Source organism: Glandiceps talaboti, chromosome 7, assembly GCF_964340395.1.
Source record: "Glandiceps talaboti chromosome 7, keGlaTala1.1, whole genome shotgun sequence".
In the NCBI taxonomy this organism is placed as follows: domain Eukaryota; kingdom Metazoa; phylum Hemichordata; class Enteropneusta; family Spengelidae; genus Glandiceps; species Glandiceps talaboti.
In genome coordinates, this window is record NC_135555.1 from 226,713 (window position 1) to 242,423 (window position 15,711).

At 36.5% G+C, this 15,711-nt stretch overlaps 1 protein-coding gene across 1 annotated transcript; it reads left to right on the forward strand.

The window, feature by feature from the left end:
- Window positions 1–9: 9 nt before the first annotated feature.
- LOC144437312 (DNA repair-scaffolding protein-like) lies at window positions 10–14,971 on the forward strand. Its single transcript, XM_078126235.1, has 19 exons — window positions 10–156; window positions 631–808; window positions 1,455–1,651; window positions 2,214–2,291; window positions 3,697–3,923; window positions 4,807–4,907; window positions 5,135–5,324; window positions 5,591–5,765; window positions 6,043–6,254; window positions 6,936–7,160; window positions 8,487–8,970; window positions 9,260–9,450; window positions 9,840–9,978; window positions 10,110–10,253; window positions 11,585–11,882; window positions 12,317–12,508; window positions 13,714–13,804; window positions 14,091–14,214; window positions 14,565–14,971. The coding sequence occupies exons 1-19, from the start codon at window positions 103–105 to the stop codon at window positions 14,727–14,729; spliced, it is 3,465 nt and encodes a 1,154-aa protein (XP_077982361.1). The 5' UTR covers window positions 10–102; the 3' UTR covers window positions 14,730–14,971.
- The last annotated feature ends 740 nt before the right edge of the window (window positions 14,972–15,711 follow it).

A 15,711-nucleotide genomic window follows, 5' to 3' on the forward strand; every position in this document is an offset into this window, starting at 1 on the left:
TGGTGGAAAAGTTTACATGAGCAAGTTACGAGTTTGCGACCTGCAGCTCTTGTGATCCTTCGAAGATCAGTGGTGAATCATAAATACAGAATGAATTAGAAAATGGACTGGTTTAAAAGGGACGAGGGCTTCAGAGTCAAAAGCAAACGAAACTCGGTGAGCAATAGGAGGAACTCGTTATCCCGCAGTTGCTTCAGAACGTGTTTTATTATTAAAGGCGGGAGCGGTCATTTTTTATGATGGGGGGGGGGGGGACTGTTTTGAAAATCATAACTGTTAATGTCGTTCTACAAACATTACACAAATTGAGGTTGAGTGTTGCATTGAGACATGCACGCACACACACACACACACACACACACACACTCACACACACACACACATACATATGATACATACATACATACATACATACATACATACATACATGCACGCACGCACGCACGCACGCACACACACACACACACACACACACACACACATACATACATACATACATACATACATACATGTATGTTTCCCATTATGAGATAGTACAAGTAAATTGTTCTCAATACCAGTTGTTAAGAATGATTGAAGTTTGGTTTAAAGAAAAACATTACTGAATATGTTGTTGATTGACTAATGCAGCCATCTTCTAAAAGTAATGCGGCAAAGAAGAAAAGACAGTCTGAAGGAAAATCTGTTGAAGAAAGCTGGCAGAGGTGCACAGATGGGTTTGATCATGAAATCATCAAAGAAGAAAAACAAAAGACACCAAGTAAAATGAAACTAAAACCAGGAAAGGCAAAGTCGTCAGAAAAGAAAAGTGAGGAGAATATAGAATTATTGATCAATAAAGAACACATATTGCAAAATATAGACAATACAAGTTCATTGGTACAAATTATTATACATTGATATAGATAGAGATTGAGGTTGCTATTAATGTTACTTCCTCAAAAATGTTACACATTTGTGATGTTTCGTTGTACAAATATTGGTTTGAATGAGTGACCCATGTGACACAAATCCAAAAGCCCAATTTTGATAGGTCTGCTCTTTAACAGCATGTTTGTTAACATAATCAATGATTGAATGCATGAAGGGGTAAACTCCAAAGTTGATAGTAAACTTGCCTTATTGGTTAATACAATGTAAAGGGTTTAAAAATATAATTCAGGAAACCATACTAAATTTCAATTTTTAGACCAAAAAAGAGTATAGTGAATTTCCTTTTAGAATCTAGTTCTTGCTTGAAATGTGTTACCCCTATATCAGACCAGCAGGCTGGAAAATATACCCAAGGGGTGTTGTACAGCTACGTATCTTTCAAATTTGAATATAAGTTTTATAAAAACAGGTTGTCCCAGAAACACCAGCAAGATGTCCTTTCTCAATATTGCTGTGTTTTCATGATGTTTTATCTTTCATATCAGTGTGAGTGTCAAATTACTTTATGTTCCATCACACAGAGATCACTTTTACTGTTGTAAAGTCACCTGTCTCCAAAGCAGACAATGAAATTGCTATGATAGACTGGAATTCGAGTGATAGTGACAGTATGGAAGATATCATAGCACCATCGCCACCTGACACAAGACAACCACTCAGATCACAAAGCATTATGAAATTGACAGCAAACAAAAAACAGCAGCCAATTACAAGACAGGTGAGCTCCAGATAACCAATCAGAACACAGAACTGAACACTGAGCTCCCTTGTCTGACTATGGTGGTAGGGTAAATTGGTAGAAGTGTACCCTGATGGATTCAAATTACAAGCACAAATACAACAAAAATTCAAAAACTAGTGGCCAGAAACTAGGGGTCAGATTTTTACATTTCAGTCAGAAATTTGGGGGGGGGGGGGGGGAAGCAAAAGTGTTTTTGAAAATTGGAAACCGCGTCCAAATATGGGGTCCAAAGTCATATGTGCATTCAAAGAGGATGTCAAACCTCTGCCTAATGCTTAAAAAATCAACTGAGAGTCTACATGAGCTGAAAAATGGGTGAGGGTGGTATGAAGGGGGGGGGGGGGGGGTGGGTGGTTCAAACTGCACTACATATGCATATACACGTGAATATTCCCCTCCCCTTCCCATGGGTCTGTAACTATGCTTATGCTTGTTCTCTCGGCTTGTAGAATCATGTATCAAGTGAATATTGCAATTTGAAAATATTCAATATTATTTTTTCATCTTTTATTTAATAAGAACTGAATTTTATTTTCAGTCAATAGATGCTGTCATTTCTGATTATGAATCACCTTCAGAGGATGAAGAAGTTCAAAGGTCAGCAAAACCACCTCAGGTTTGTTGTAATTTATTCAGAAATATCACTTTTGTTGTAAGGGACCGGTCAGTTTCTCCAGCCTGGGGGGGGGGGGGCGGTGGATTCTTAAATCGGACCGACAAAAAGTCACTGACCCCCCCTATCTGTAAAACCCAAAACAGGCTGACCCCCCTATCACTTAATTCTAAAACATGATGACCCCCCCCCCCCCCATATATAATATTCGCATGACAGGTATTTTTTTATTGTGACTCAGTCACTGCTTGACTGTCTTGCATCTACTTTATAAGATCCCAGGTTAGCACTATCATATTTATAATTATTGACTACACAGGGTAAATATATTTGAAAAGGAGTTTAATAGCATCTTGGCAGTGAAGGGTAGGACATCTTGAGAAGGGAATATGTACATCTCTTATGGGGGTCCTAGGGGGTCTCCCCCTAGAAGCCCAGGAGGTTTTTAACTCTGAAAAGTCAATTTTGAGACTATTCAGACATTTTCAGAAAATAATTTCCAAGCTTTCAAGACAGTACCAACATATAAAATGCAACTACATAAGCTTGAAATATTTTTGAAATATAGTTTGATAGGATCTTGACAGTAAGAGGTAGGGGGAAGATCTTGAGACTAGTATGTGTACACCTCATGTGTGTGTGTGGGGGGGGGGGGGTCCTAGGGGGTCTCCCCCTAGAAGCCCCGGAGGTTTTTAACTCTGAAAAGTCAATTTTGAGACTATTCAGATTGAGTAGAACAATTTAGATTAACTTCATTTATAAACTATCTATGAAAATTACCATTACGAAACCTTCAAGTTCACTTTTGCCCCAAACTGCAATATAAGTGAAGCATTGATTGTGAAACAGCCAAGCATTTACATGACATGTTCTGTAACTAGTGTGGTAGCTAGGTAATACCGGTACATGTACAATGTATATGAATATGTATAGTTAGGTTTGAACTAATAAGTAATGTTAAAGAATTCATGTAAGAAACAGGGACAAGAACAAATATTGACATGTACCACATTTCAGACAAGGCTATATGCCATTGTAGAAAGGATTTTTTTCTTCCATCACAATCTAAAACACAATGACCCCCCCTTCCACAATTTTCAAAACAGCATGACCCCCCCTACTGCCAATTTCAAAAACAGGGTGACCCCCCCTACCAATCCACCGCCCCCCCCCCCCCCCCCCCCAGGCCGAAGAAACTGACCGATCCCTAAAGTCAATTACTATATGTGGAGTCTGAAAAATTGTTCTTTTCTTCTTGATTTTGATATCTTGAGGTTAGAAATGCACTAGTCTTGATAAGAAATGTTGTTGGATCTTGACAGCTATATTTCTTGTCAGGGTATTCTTTGAAGCAGTAAAACACTATAAATGTCCACTGTACCTATGGTACCCATTTATTTTGATACAGGATGGAGCATCTCAAGAACTGTCCATACCAAGTATTAGTTCTGGAGCTACCACAGCATCTCTGTCATCAGCAGGCAATGTCAACACTAGGGAGTGTTATGACAGTGGTAGCAGCCCAAAGAAGGGTAGTGATTGGTTGAAATCTGTCCAAGGGCAGACTCCAGATAAGAGAACTACAGCAATATCTACCCAGGCTGAATCAACCAGGAAAAAGAAGAAATTTGTCAGGTATGGAGTTTTCAAGCCATTTCTTGCCTATCACAGACACTTTGTTGTAGTTATTTGTTGCCATTTTCTTTTAAATCATGTCCAAAGGTAATGTTGGAGAAGGGAAATATTGACAAAGTTATGTGAGCACTGAAAGTAAACTTTGTCAATATATTTGAACTAATAGATCAATATATTGCTACAAACCTCAATACACAGAGACTCCATTCAAGTGTCTAACCCCATATAGTCATATGCAAGCTTTCTTGTAAGACAGTGACCTTTGATGTTGACCTTGACCTGGGTCAGTTATTAAAATGAAACTGTTTCTTGGCATATTGCAGACAGTTCGTAGCATTTATGTGTGACCAATTTCTTTCAAAATAATGTCTTAAAGTAATGCAGAACAAGCGAAGAAGAGAAATATATAATACATGCATTATTTGTTGTGCGTACATAACTTTTAACTGAGTGGTGGCCATATTTGTAGTGAACAATCATGATTTACTGCAAAACTCAACAACTTAAACATGGAGACTCCATTCAAGTGTCTATCCCTATATTATTAGGTGTACAATCTCTTTTGAGACTTTGACCTTGTTTTCACCCTCAGGGTCAATTATTAAAATCCAGCCATTTCCTGCATATCACAGGCATTTTTACTATTGATTTGTTGCCACAAATTTCTTTCAAAATCATGTTACTATTCAGTCAAATAGCAGTAAAGTATTTGATGGGAGACTTGTTTATTTGCCAACCAATTGCCAGTTTGTTATTTGCCAACCAATTACTAGTCCTGTGTCACTAACAATATTGATAGAAATAAACATTATGTGTATGGTGTTAAAACAGGTTTTTACTGAGAGTCAGTCTCATATTGATCAGCATATATTTGATCCAACAGAGGTGGGTTAGCTGAACAATTACATACAATATTATCAAGAGAAAAGTCTTCAATGACATTCTGGTCTCATCAGAAAGCAAACTCAAAGAAATCGACATCAGGTAAGTACTTCAGTCTACATTTTTATTTGTAAAATCTGTTTTTGGAAATCCACTTACCTTGCTATTGTATAATATCATTTACAAGTATTGCCTTTCCAAGATTAGTAATACCAATTATTTTAAATTTTGTAGCACATTTCTTTGATGTCCATGTACCATCAAATAAATTACTACATGTGGACTAATTGGTCATTTCCAATGTTTATCAATTTCAGACAGCCAAACAGGGTCATCACTGACAGTAAAGGTATTATCTATAGACATACAATGTAACATCAATATTACCCAGTGTGATGTTTTATCAGGTACTGCAATGCAAGACTCTACACCTACTGCCATCACAATATTGTTTACAGCAAGTTCTAGTGATCAACTTATGCTGAATGTTGGATCTGTTATCAAAATCTACCCACCATGGTATGTATCAAAATCTACCCACCATTGTATGTACCAAAAAATGTGTACCTTTCTAACAAAATTGAAAGTTTGAATTAGTCACCTACTGACAGTGTCCCACAGTCATTATGGTCCTCATAATCAACTGTATTTAGTGGACAAGGAATACAAATCATGACTTTGATATGATGTATTTTATTGTTGATGCAGCTTTCTTTTTTTTTTACAAGAATGTGTAATTGTGTCATTACAATATACTCAGGTATTATATATATGTCCTCTTTCAGGCAGAAACTAGTAATTCCCCACCACAAGGAAGCCATCATACTATGTACATACTTTTGTCAATCTGTTGGAGGCATGTCAACTGAAGACAGTGATTTCAGTTCACAGATAACGACATCTTTACAACCATCTAGAGATGAACTCCAATCTTCGTTGTCGGTTTTCTCACCAAAAAAGGTTTGGAAAATTTTATTCTACTATATGTTCTAAATGAAAGATTTTGTTGCTTCAAAATGTATTTAGTGTAGCACAGACAGACAGACAGACAGACAGACAGACAGACAGACCGACAGACAGACAGACACACAGACACACAGGGGAGAGGTGGGATAAATAAAGAAAGGCAGACAGGTATGTGGTTAGTGAAAAAAATACTAATTTAACATCAATGGTTATAAGGGGAGCTAGTTCAAGTCAATTCCCTCACCATGCTTTACTTCCATCATATTTGTAGAAATTGAAACCATCACAATTATTCAGCAACAGAAGATCTCCAGATACCATAGAAACCAAGATTATTGTTCCTGTATCAAAGCCCAAACATGTAATCTCAGAGTCATTTCTAGAAAGCATTGAAGAACATGGTGGACACCCTGCCATTGGTTTCTGTGTACAAGCCACTGTACAAAGGTTATACTGTAAGAGGTTTGCTGGCCAAAGTACAAGGTGAGAGGATGAATTGTATAAATATCATCATGGAATGTTGATACTTTTGGGAGTTTGAATTTAGGTTAAGAAACAAATCAGTGCACTCCTTATATCTAAACCTCAAAAAACTAAAAAGATTCTTTCTTCAATCTTTGCATGTTCATATCAATTTGTCACTTTCTCTTGTAAAAGAACGTCTTGGTTGAAATACTTGTCTATAGTTATTGAATCTATGGTATCTATTCATCCTTTCATAATTTTGTTGAGTCATGATAGCCAAATGGTTAGAATGACTGACTTGGAATCTGCAGGTTATGATTTGTTTCTGAATGTTAAGTCCTTAGTCAAGATTTGAACCATGATAGTGCCTCAGTCAACCAGCTGTATAATTGGGGACCTGGTAGGATAGACTTGAGGGCGCAATGTGAATGCTTTAATTCTATGCGCTTACAGAGGCTGCAATGGATTGTATGCTTTCCAATGAGTTGAGGAAGTAAAGGTCGATATAGATCCATGCCATGGAGTAGTAATTGTAATTTAAAAGTGCTTTGAGCAAAGTGTGGGAAAACACTATAAGAAGACTACCATCATAATTATTATTATTACATTACTTTACTTCTGATGATCACATGGGGATATTTTATTTCACACACAAGAATTAGATGGTTATAATATTTTTGTTTCTAACTTCTTTCCAAGTTTACCGAGACTTCTTGGAGGCAGACTTCAGTCACCACAGAGAACATCAAAACCACGTTATCAATGGGTTTTCCTGTTACAAGATATGCATGGAGCATTCTGTGAATTACAATTACCACACAGTTGTACTCATGAACAGACTTGGTCACAATGTATACGGCATGGCCAAGGCAAAGTCTATGTCTTCTCTGGACTCAGGGTTGTCCAGAGAACAAACAGACTAAGGTAAGGAGCGCTTTCTAATTGAAGTTGGCTGGCTGTTGTCAAAAATATATTGTGTGAACAGCTGTCTCATACTACCGTTAGAGGTTGAAGATTACAGAAAGTGATTCTTGTTATCTAAGATAAACTTTACAAATGGCATATAGGCAAATTCTAACTCTGTCCTTGTTAAGCCATAACTATCACATGTTCTCACTCTGTCCTTTGGTAAGTCATAACTATCACATGTTTCTCACTCTGTCCTTTGGCAACAAAGTCATAACTATCACATGTTCTCACTGTCCTTGGTAAGTCATAACTATCACATGTTCTCACTCTGCCCTTTGGTAAGTCATAACTGTCACATGTTTCTCACTCTGCCCTTTGGTAAGTCATAACTGTCACCTGTTCTCACTCTGTCCTTGGTAAGTCATAACTATCACATGTTCTCACTCTCCTTGGTAAGTCATAGCTATCACATGTTTCTCACTCTGCCCTTTGGTAAGTCATAACTATCACATGTTCTCACTCTGTCCTTTGGTAAGTCATAACTGTCACACGTTCTCACTCTGCCCTTTGGTAAGTCATAACTATCACATGTTCTCACTCTGCCCTTTGGTAAGTCATAACTGTCACATGTTTCTCACTCTGTCCTTTGGTAAGTCATAACTGTCACATGTTCTCACTCTGTCCTTGGTAAGACATAACTATCACATGTTTCTCACATAGGTTTAACTATGAATACATTACCACTATTAATTGTGGAGATTATTAACACCAGATATAATTTCATAAATTTTAAGGTAAACTGAACATTATGACAGAACTCCATGATGCGCAAGTGTAACTGTGGCATACTCAGGGTATTTGCAAATGTGCTTGCAATGTTCTCTGCAGCCATCCTTTAATAAGTGTAGTTAGGGAAAGTGTAACAGAAAACACTGCAAGCATGAGTATAAATACCCCTGAGTACCCACACTAGCACTCATGTGGCATGGGTTTCTGTTATTATTAGGTATGGTTATTTGAAACAGACAATTTTTGTAAAAGTGATACTGTACGATCACATGTGTACAATGAACGAGTCTGCATTCATTTGCATATCATTTGCATACAGGTATGCAATAATGATTTTTGGTATTGCACTGCAGTGCAAATACCCTTCAAGTATGTGCACTTACCAGTGCAAGTAACAGTACCTCTGGCTGTGTGAACTTTAGTATGAAAAGACTTTGTCATGTCCTTTGTATAATTGAAAGTGAGTGAATGTTTATCATCCCACATGTCCTTCAATTTGTTCCATCATATAAAACTTGATTATTTGTAATTGATTGATTTTATTTGTTTCAGGTCACCAGCTTTATTTTCTTTGATTAATTCCCTCTGTAAGCCAATAACAAGTCAGACTACATGTACCCGCAAAGATGGACAAGCATGTTCCACATCATCAGTTAGTCAGACTACCAGCAAAGGTGGACAAGCATGTTCCACATCATCAGTTAGTCAGACTACCAGCAAAGATGGACAATCATATTCTACATCATCGGTTAGTCAGACTACCACCAAAGATGGACAGTCATATTCTACATCATCGGTTAGTCAGACTACCACCAAAGATGGACAATCATATTCTACATCATTGGTTAGTCAGACTACCACCAAAGATGGACATGCATGTTCCACATCATCGGTTAGTCAGACTACCACCAAAGATGGACAATCATATTCTACATCATTGGTTAGTCAGACTACCACCAAAGATGGACATGCATGTTCCACATCATCGGTTAGTCAGACTACCACCAAAGATGGACAATCATATTCTACATCATTGGTTAGTCAGACTACCACCAAAGATGGACAATCATATTCTACATCATTGGTTAGTCAGACTACCACCAAAGATGGACAATCATATTCTACATCATCGGTTGGTCAGACTACCACCAAAGATGGACAAGCATATTCTACATCATCGCTTAGTCAGACTACCACCAAAGATGGACAATCATATTCTACATCATCGGTTAGTCAGACTACCACCAAAGATGGACAATTATATTCTACATCATTGGTTAGTCAGACTACCACCAAAGATCGACAATCATATTCTACATCATCAGTTAGTCAGACTACCAGCAAAGATGGACAATCATATTCTACATCATCAGTTAGTCAGACTACCACCAAAGATGGACAATCATATTCTACATCATCAGTTAGTCAGACTACCACCAAAGATGGACAATTATATTCTACATCATTGGTTAGTCAGACTACCACCAAAGATCGACAATCATATTCTACATCATTGGTTAGTCAGACTACCACCAAAGATGGACAATCATATTCTACATCATTGGTTAGTCAGACTACCACCAAAGATGGACAAGCATATTCTACATCATTGGTTAGTCAGACTACCACCAAAGATGGACAGTCATATTCTACATCATTGGTTAGTCAGACTACCACCAAAGATGGACAATCATATTCTACATCATTGGTTAGTCAGACTACCAGCAAAGATTGACAATCATATTCTGCATCATCGGTTAGTCAGACTACCACCAAAGATGGACAATCATATTCTACATCATTTGTTAGTCAGACTACCACCAAAGATGGACAATCATATTCTACATCATTGGTTAGTCAGACTACCACCAAAGATGGACAATCATATTCTACATCATTGGTTAGTCAGACTACCAGCAAAGATGGACAATCATATTCTACATCATCGGTTAGTCAGACTACCACCAAAGATGGACAATCATATTCTACATCATTGGTTAGTCAGACTACCACCAAAGATGGACAATCATATTCTACATCATCGGTTAGTCATATAAAATAAAACAAAATTATCCTCTCATACTTGATTTACTTTTTAGTTAGATTAATGTATAATTATTAGTTATAGTGATAATCAGTGAATCACAGTAATGTTGTTATTCTTGTACTTTTCAGAATCAAAAACATTTTGAAAGTCAAGCACCAAGTTTTTGTTATGTCATTTCTACAACAGGAGGTCATGACAAAATCCAACTAAGTCAGCAAGTGTCCAAAGTATATAGAGCTCCAAATTCAATCACTCTCAAAGAAGTACTAGAGGTAGGTTTGTAGACTGAATTTTAGAGCCAACAAGGAACACCTGATGGGCTTCTGGAATGGATTATGTATGTGTGTCTGCAATGGATTCTGTGTGTGTGTGTGTGTGTGTGTGTGTGTGTGTGTGTGTGTGTGTGTGTGTGTGTGTGTGTGTGTGTGTGTGTGTGTCTGTGTGTCTGTGTGTCTGTGTGTCTGTGTCTGTGTCTGCAATGGATTCTGTATGTGTGTCTGCAATGGATTCTGTGTGTGTCTGCAATGGATTCTGTGTGTGTGTGTGTCTGTAATGGATTCTGTATGTGTGTCTGCAATGGATTCTGTGTGTGTGTGTGTCTGCAGTAGATTCTGTATGTGTCTGTAATAGATTCTGTATGTGTGTCTGCAATGGATTCTGTGTGTGTGTGTGTCTGCAATAGATTCTGTATGTGTGTCTGCAATAGATTCTGTATGTGTGTCTGCAATAGATTCTGTATGTGTGTCTGCAATAGATTCTGTATGTGTGTCTGCAATAGATTCTGTATGTGTCTGTAATAGATTCTGTGTGTGTCTGCAATAGATTCTGTATGTGTGTCTGCAATGGATTCTGTGTGTGTGTGTGTCTGCAATAGATTCTGTATGTGTGTCTGCAATAGATTCTGTATGTGTCTGTAATAGATTCTGTATGTGTCTGTAATAGATTCTGTATGTGTCTGTAATAGATTCTGTATGTGTGTCTGCAATGGATTCTGTATGTGTGTCTGCAATGGATTCTGTATGTGTGTCTGCAATGGATTCTGTATGAGTGTTTCTAATAGATTCTGTATGTGTCTGTAATAGATTCTGTATGTGTCTGTAATAGATTCTGTATGTGTCTGTAATAGATTCTGTATGTGTCTGTAATAGATTCTGTATGTGTCTGTAATAGATTCTGTATGTGTCTGTAATAGATTCTGTATGTGTCTGTAATAGATTCTGTATGTGTGTCTGCAATGGATTGTGTATGTGTCTGTAATAGATTCTGTATGTGTCTGTAATAGATTCTGTATGTGTCTGTAATAGATTCTGTATGTGTCTGTAATAGATTCTGTATGTGTCTGTAATAGATTCTGTATGTGTGTCTGCAATGGATTGTGTATGTGTCTGTAATAGATTCTGTATGTGTGTCTGCAATAGATACTGTATGTGTCTGTAATAGATTCTGTATGTGTGTCTGCAATAGATTCTGTATGTGTGTCTGCAATAGATTCTGTATGTGTGTCTGCCCACATCAATATTGACCATTTTAAAACCAAATGTCAATATTCTGTCCTTATATTTGTTGGTATTTTACCATTGCTGTACAATGCTTCCTCTATCAGCTTGATCAACAGCAGTGTCTCAACCATAGGACCAGTGTACATGGTAGAATCATTTATGCCAGACCAGAAGAACAATCTGATGATACAGAACATGTGACTGGGTATCATGTCTATATTAGTGATATTTCCCTACAATCAACCAATAAGATGACTTCATCACAATCACAACATGCAACAACATCCTATATTTACCTCCACATCAGAAGTTCTTGCTACCTCTTGGATGAAGTAAGGAAGTTCCTCACGGTTGGAAATAATACACTGTATTTTCAAGATGTTTGTGTTGAAAAGCCTAGAGGTGAGCTTGTTTACTTGTAAGTCAGGATCATTTAGCAGGGATTTTTTCATTCACATGGATATCTAAGATGTTGTTTTTGCTGTTGTTGACAAACAAATTACAAATCTACAATTACATAACTTATACACTAAATACATGTACAGTAACAGGTACCCAATATGTGGGTATTAAATACATGTACATGTATATTCCTTCTTTAATACTCTATTAACCTTTACAATATTATGATTCCACTTATGTGTCTCTGGTGAAGAATTGTAAGATCTGAAAGATGGATGGACTTTTAAACTTATCAGTAACTGCATTAATTATTTGCAGATAAAAGTTGTTTTAATCAACACATATGACAAATATGCTTCAAGGAAATCTTATTTCAGTGAATGAAAGATAATTAACCTTTGAAATACCGTAATGACTTTGTATCCCTGTTTCAGATGGTGCTTATCATGTATATGCTGATAGTTGTAGTATGGTGTACAGGACAGAAGTAGAAAGTGATGGGTCATCAACAACAGGTGTTATGGTAATTACACAAGATATGGCCAAGACTGTGTCATGTACATCACCAGCTGTTTTACCCAGAGTAGATATCAATAGCGGATTGTATAGCTTGGTGAAAGTTAAAGGTAAGATCTCTTATTATGAATCAAATTAGCTCTGGAAATATGCACTCCGAGGACACCGACACTTCTCCATCAACTCCTCTATGGTTCCTCCTTATCAAAAACCCAGAGCCTGAACAATGTTTTCCTGCACATGGATTTTCAGTAAAAACATACCCCCACAACCTTGATAATGATGATAAGAAATACAGAAATAAATCCTAACTCTCTAAATTCAATCTACATCTTGTCTATTCAGTCATTTCTTGTCCAACGTTTGCTTGGGTTGTAACATGGCCAACTTGTCCATATCTGTGCATACACACAACTTCAAGTTCCAACTTCATCTTTGGTCTAGTCATTTCCGTTGTGTGTTTTGTGGTTTGAGAGAACATTGGATAAGAAATGACACAGAATCATAGACATAGATGTAGGTTGAATTTAGTGATTTAAAGTTTATTTCTGTATTTTTTTATAGTCATTAGTAAGGATGTGGGTAGGATTTTTTATTGAAAATCCATGCTTATGAAAACAATGTGTAGTCTCTTGCTTTTTGATAGGGAGGAACCATAGCAGAGTTGATAGAGACGTTTTGAAGTCCTTGGAGTACATATTTCCAGTGCTACAATCAAAGTTACAGATTGTATAATAGCTTAGTAGAAAAAGGTAAGATCTCTGTTATTATGAATCAAATCAGATCATCCCCATACAAATTCAGCCAAATTAGTTGAGTTAGCATTTCTGATATGAGCTACTTTTATTATTTGTGTAGAACAGTCACAGTGTTGTATAGTGTGGTTAATCTAACAGTACTTTGATCTCAAGATAATAGTAGTGTATTCATCATAAGAACTCTATACCGCAATTTCAGACTAAAAGATTAGTTGTTGTTATTTGTCATGTATAGCCTTATCCAAACATTGTGGTATTGTCTTAGATACCGTAATTAGTAAATATCATGTTGCAGTTTTAACCAGATGAAGATATTCAGACTAAGTAAGAGTCTAGGAGATTAGCCAGTATTGATTGCTGCTATCCCTTACCCTTCCAACACTGACCTATGGCTCCAATAGCGTGAAAGATGCAGTTGTTGTTTGTGCATTGCAATTGGTTACAGAAGTGTATTAACACGACTGGACCTTTCAGACTATGGCTCCAAGGGAGTGAGTTGTTTCAGTCTATAGGATGGAGGGAATGAATGAATACATTACATTTCTATTTGATTGCAGGTATTGTGGGTGGTGTTGATGAAAGTACAGCGTTTTCCTGGCCAGCATGCAATATCTGTGGCAATGACAGGTTACAGGGTGGTGAAGACAAGTAAGTCTTCTTTTTACCATTGATGATGAAACAGTCATATGTCATAGCTCACTTCTAGACTAAGTTGTATTATTTATAAGGAATGAATAAAGAACAGTGGCATTCAATAATCCATAAAACCCTTACTACACGTACACTACTGTATTTCCCTTTATCAACAATTATAGAAGGACTTAAATCACCTTTGAGACTTACAATTAACCTTTGATTTTGGCAATGATGAACACGATATGATTTTGTGAAATTACTTAGTACCATAATGCCAGTGTCCATCTCCTTTTAACAGTATCACCCAGTTACACTGCAGTAAGTGTAATCACACTGTATCTACTCCAGATATTGTCATGAACTTAGAGGTACTTATCAAGTATGCAGACAGTCGGATGAAAGATATGACTGTCAAAGTACAGGTAAGTTATGATGGGTAAAGAATATCTCTGTGTTTCACAAATATCAGTCAATAATTTGTGTACCTTTATATTAACGTTATTTGTGTTTCATGTGTCAATGTGGGAACTTGCATTGCATGTGTTGTGTGTGCTTGTGTAAAGTGTTGTTTTTGTTCTTTCTGTGTGTGTGTGTGTGTGTGTGTGTGTGTGATGTATGTTGGTTTGGGTACAATTGGCTAGCTTGAGTTCGTATTAGCCATATTTGAAAAAGTTAGATGTTTTAGTTGAATGAGATGTATATTGATTTGAAAGAGCAGATTACAAAACTCAACCATATAATATAGACTAATATATCTACTATTTTTCTACAGTTGTTGCAGAAAACAATAAAAGTACTCCTTCCTGTCTCAGAGCAACCAGAAGATGGGTATGATATACACTGTATAATGGGTAAATCAGTTGGTCCAATGTCATGCTTTGTAGCTCAGATATCAGATAAAACAATTGCAATGGAAGAAATTGATTTAGAGCAATAATTGTTAGACAGAATATTTCAAAATATTTTAGCACCAGATCTTTTATAGCAGTAGTCAAAATGACAAGAAAACCTGTCAGTTTGAGGAAGTTTTGAAATACCTTCATCTTCAGTCTCTATGACAAGTTTTAATACTTCACAACAGTATGCACACTCTGTGAAGTTTTACAAGTTCGTGGTATCCAAATGTGTATTTAAACCTGAAATGTGTTTTCTCTGTATATTGCTACATATTTCATTATTGTGCTGTTGATATTTTGAAACCACTGCCTCTTTTTGTACAAGAGAATTCACCATGTTAAAATTTTAAAGTTGTAATTATATTTTGTAAGAAATAAAGATGTTTGTTACTTTACATTGGTCATGCTTACGTGTGTCATTTATATATAGATTATTTTCACTTTGTAAAATAACATAATGAAGTTCTAAATTGATTTGATTGTTAGTTTGAAATTCACGTTGTGAATACAGCTTCATCTACACATCCCCAGATGGCATCCCATTTAATTTCAGCCCAATATGCTCAGTAGTTTTGGAATGCTAGATTTTTGACCACAAAGACACATTTTTAGACCTAATTTACATATCACTGATGGAATCATCATGTCATGAACAATTCTTAATCTGAATAGCACTAAGAACATTCCCATAAAATTTCAACCCAATCAGCTCAATAATTTTGGAATTATAGATTTTGACCAAAGAGACACATTTTATCCCTAATTTGTATATTACTGATGGGATCATCATGTCATCAACACTTCTTAATATAAACATGCCTAAGAATGTTCCCACCAATTTTCAAACTGATCTGCCAAGTAGTTTTGGAGTTTACATTTTTTTAACTAAACACATTTTTTACCCAAATCAAACACTGGTAATATAATTTTGATGTGAACAACTTCAAAACAATTTCTTCCCAGCCCCAGCCCTCCCCCACTGTAAATATTCTGACCCCAGCCTTAGTTGAAATCTGTCAGTAC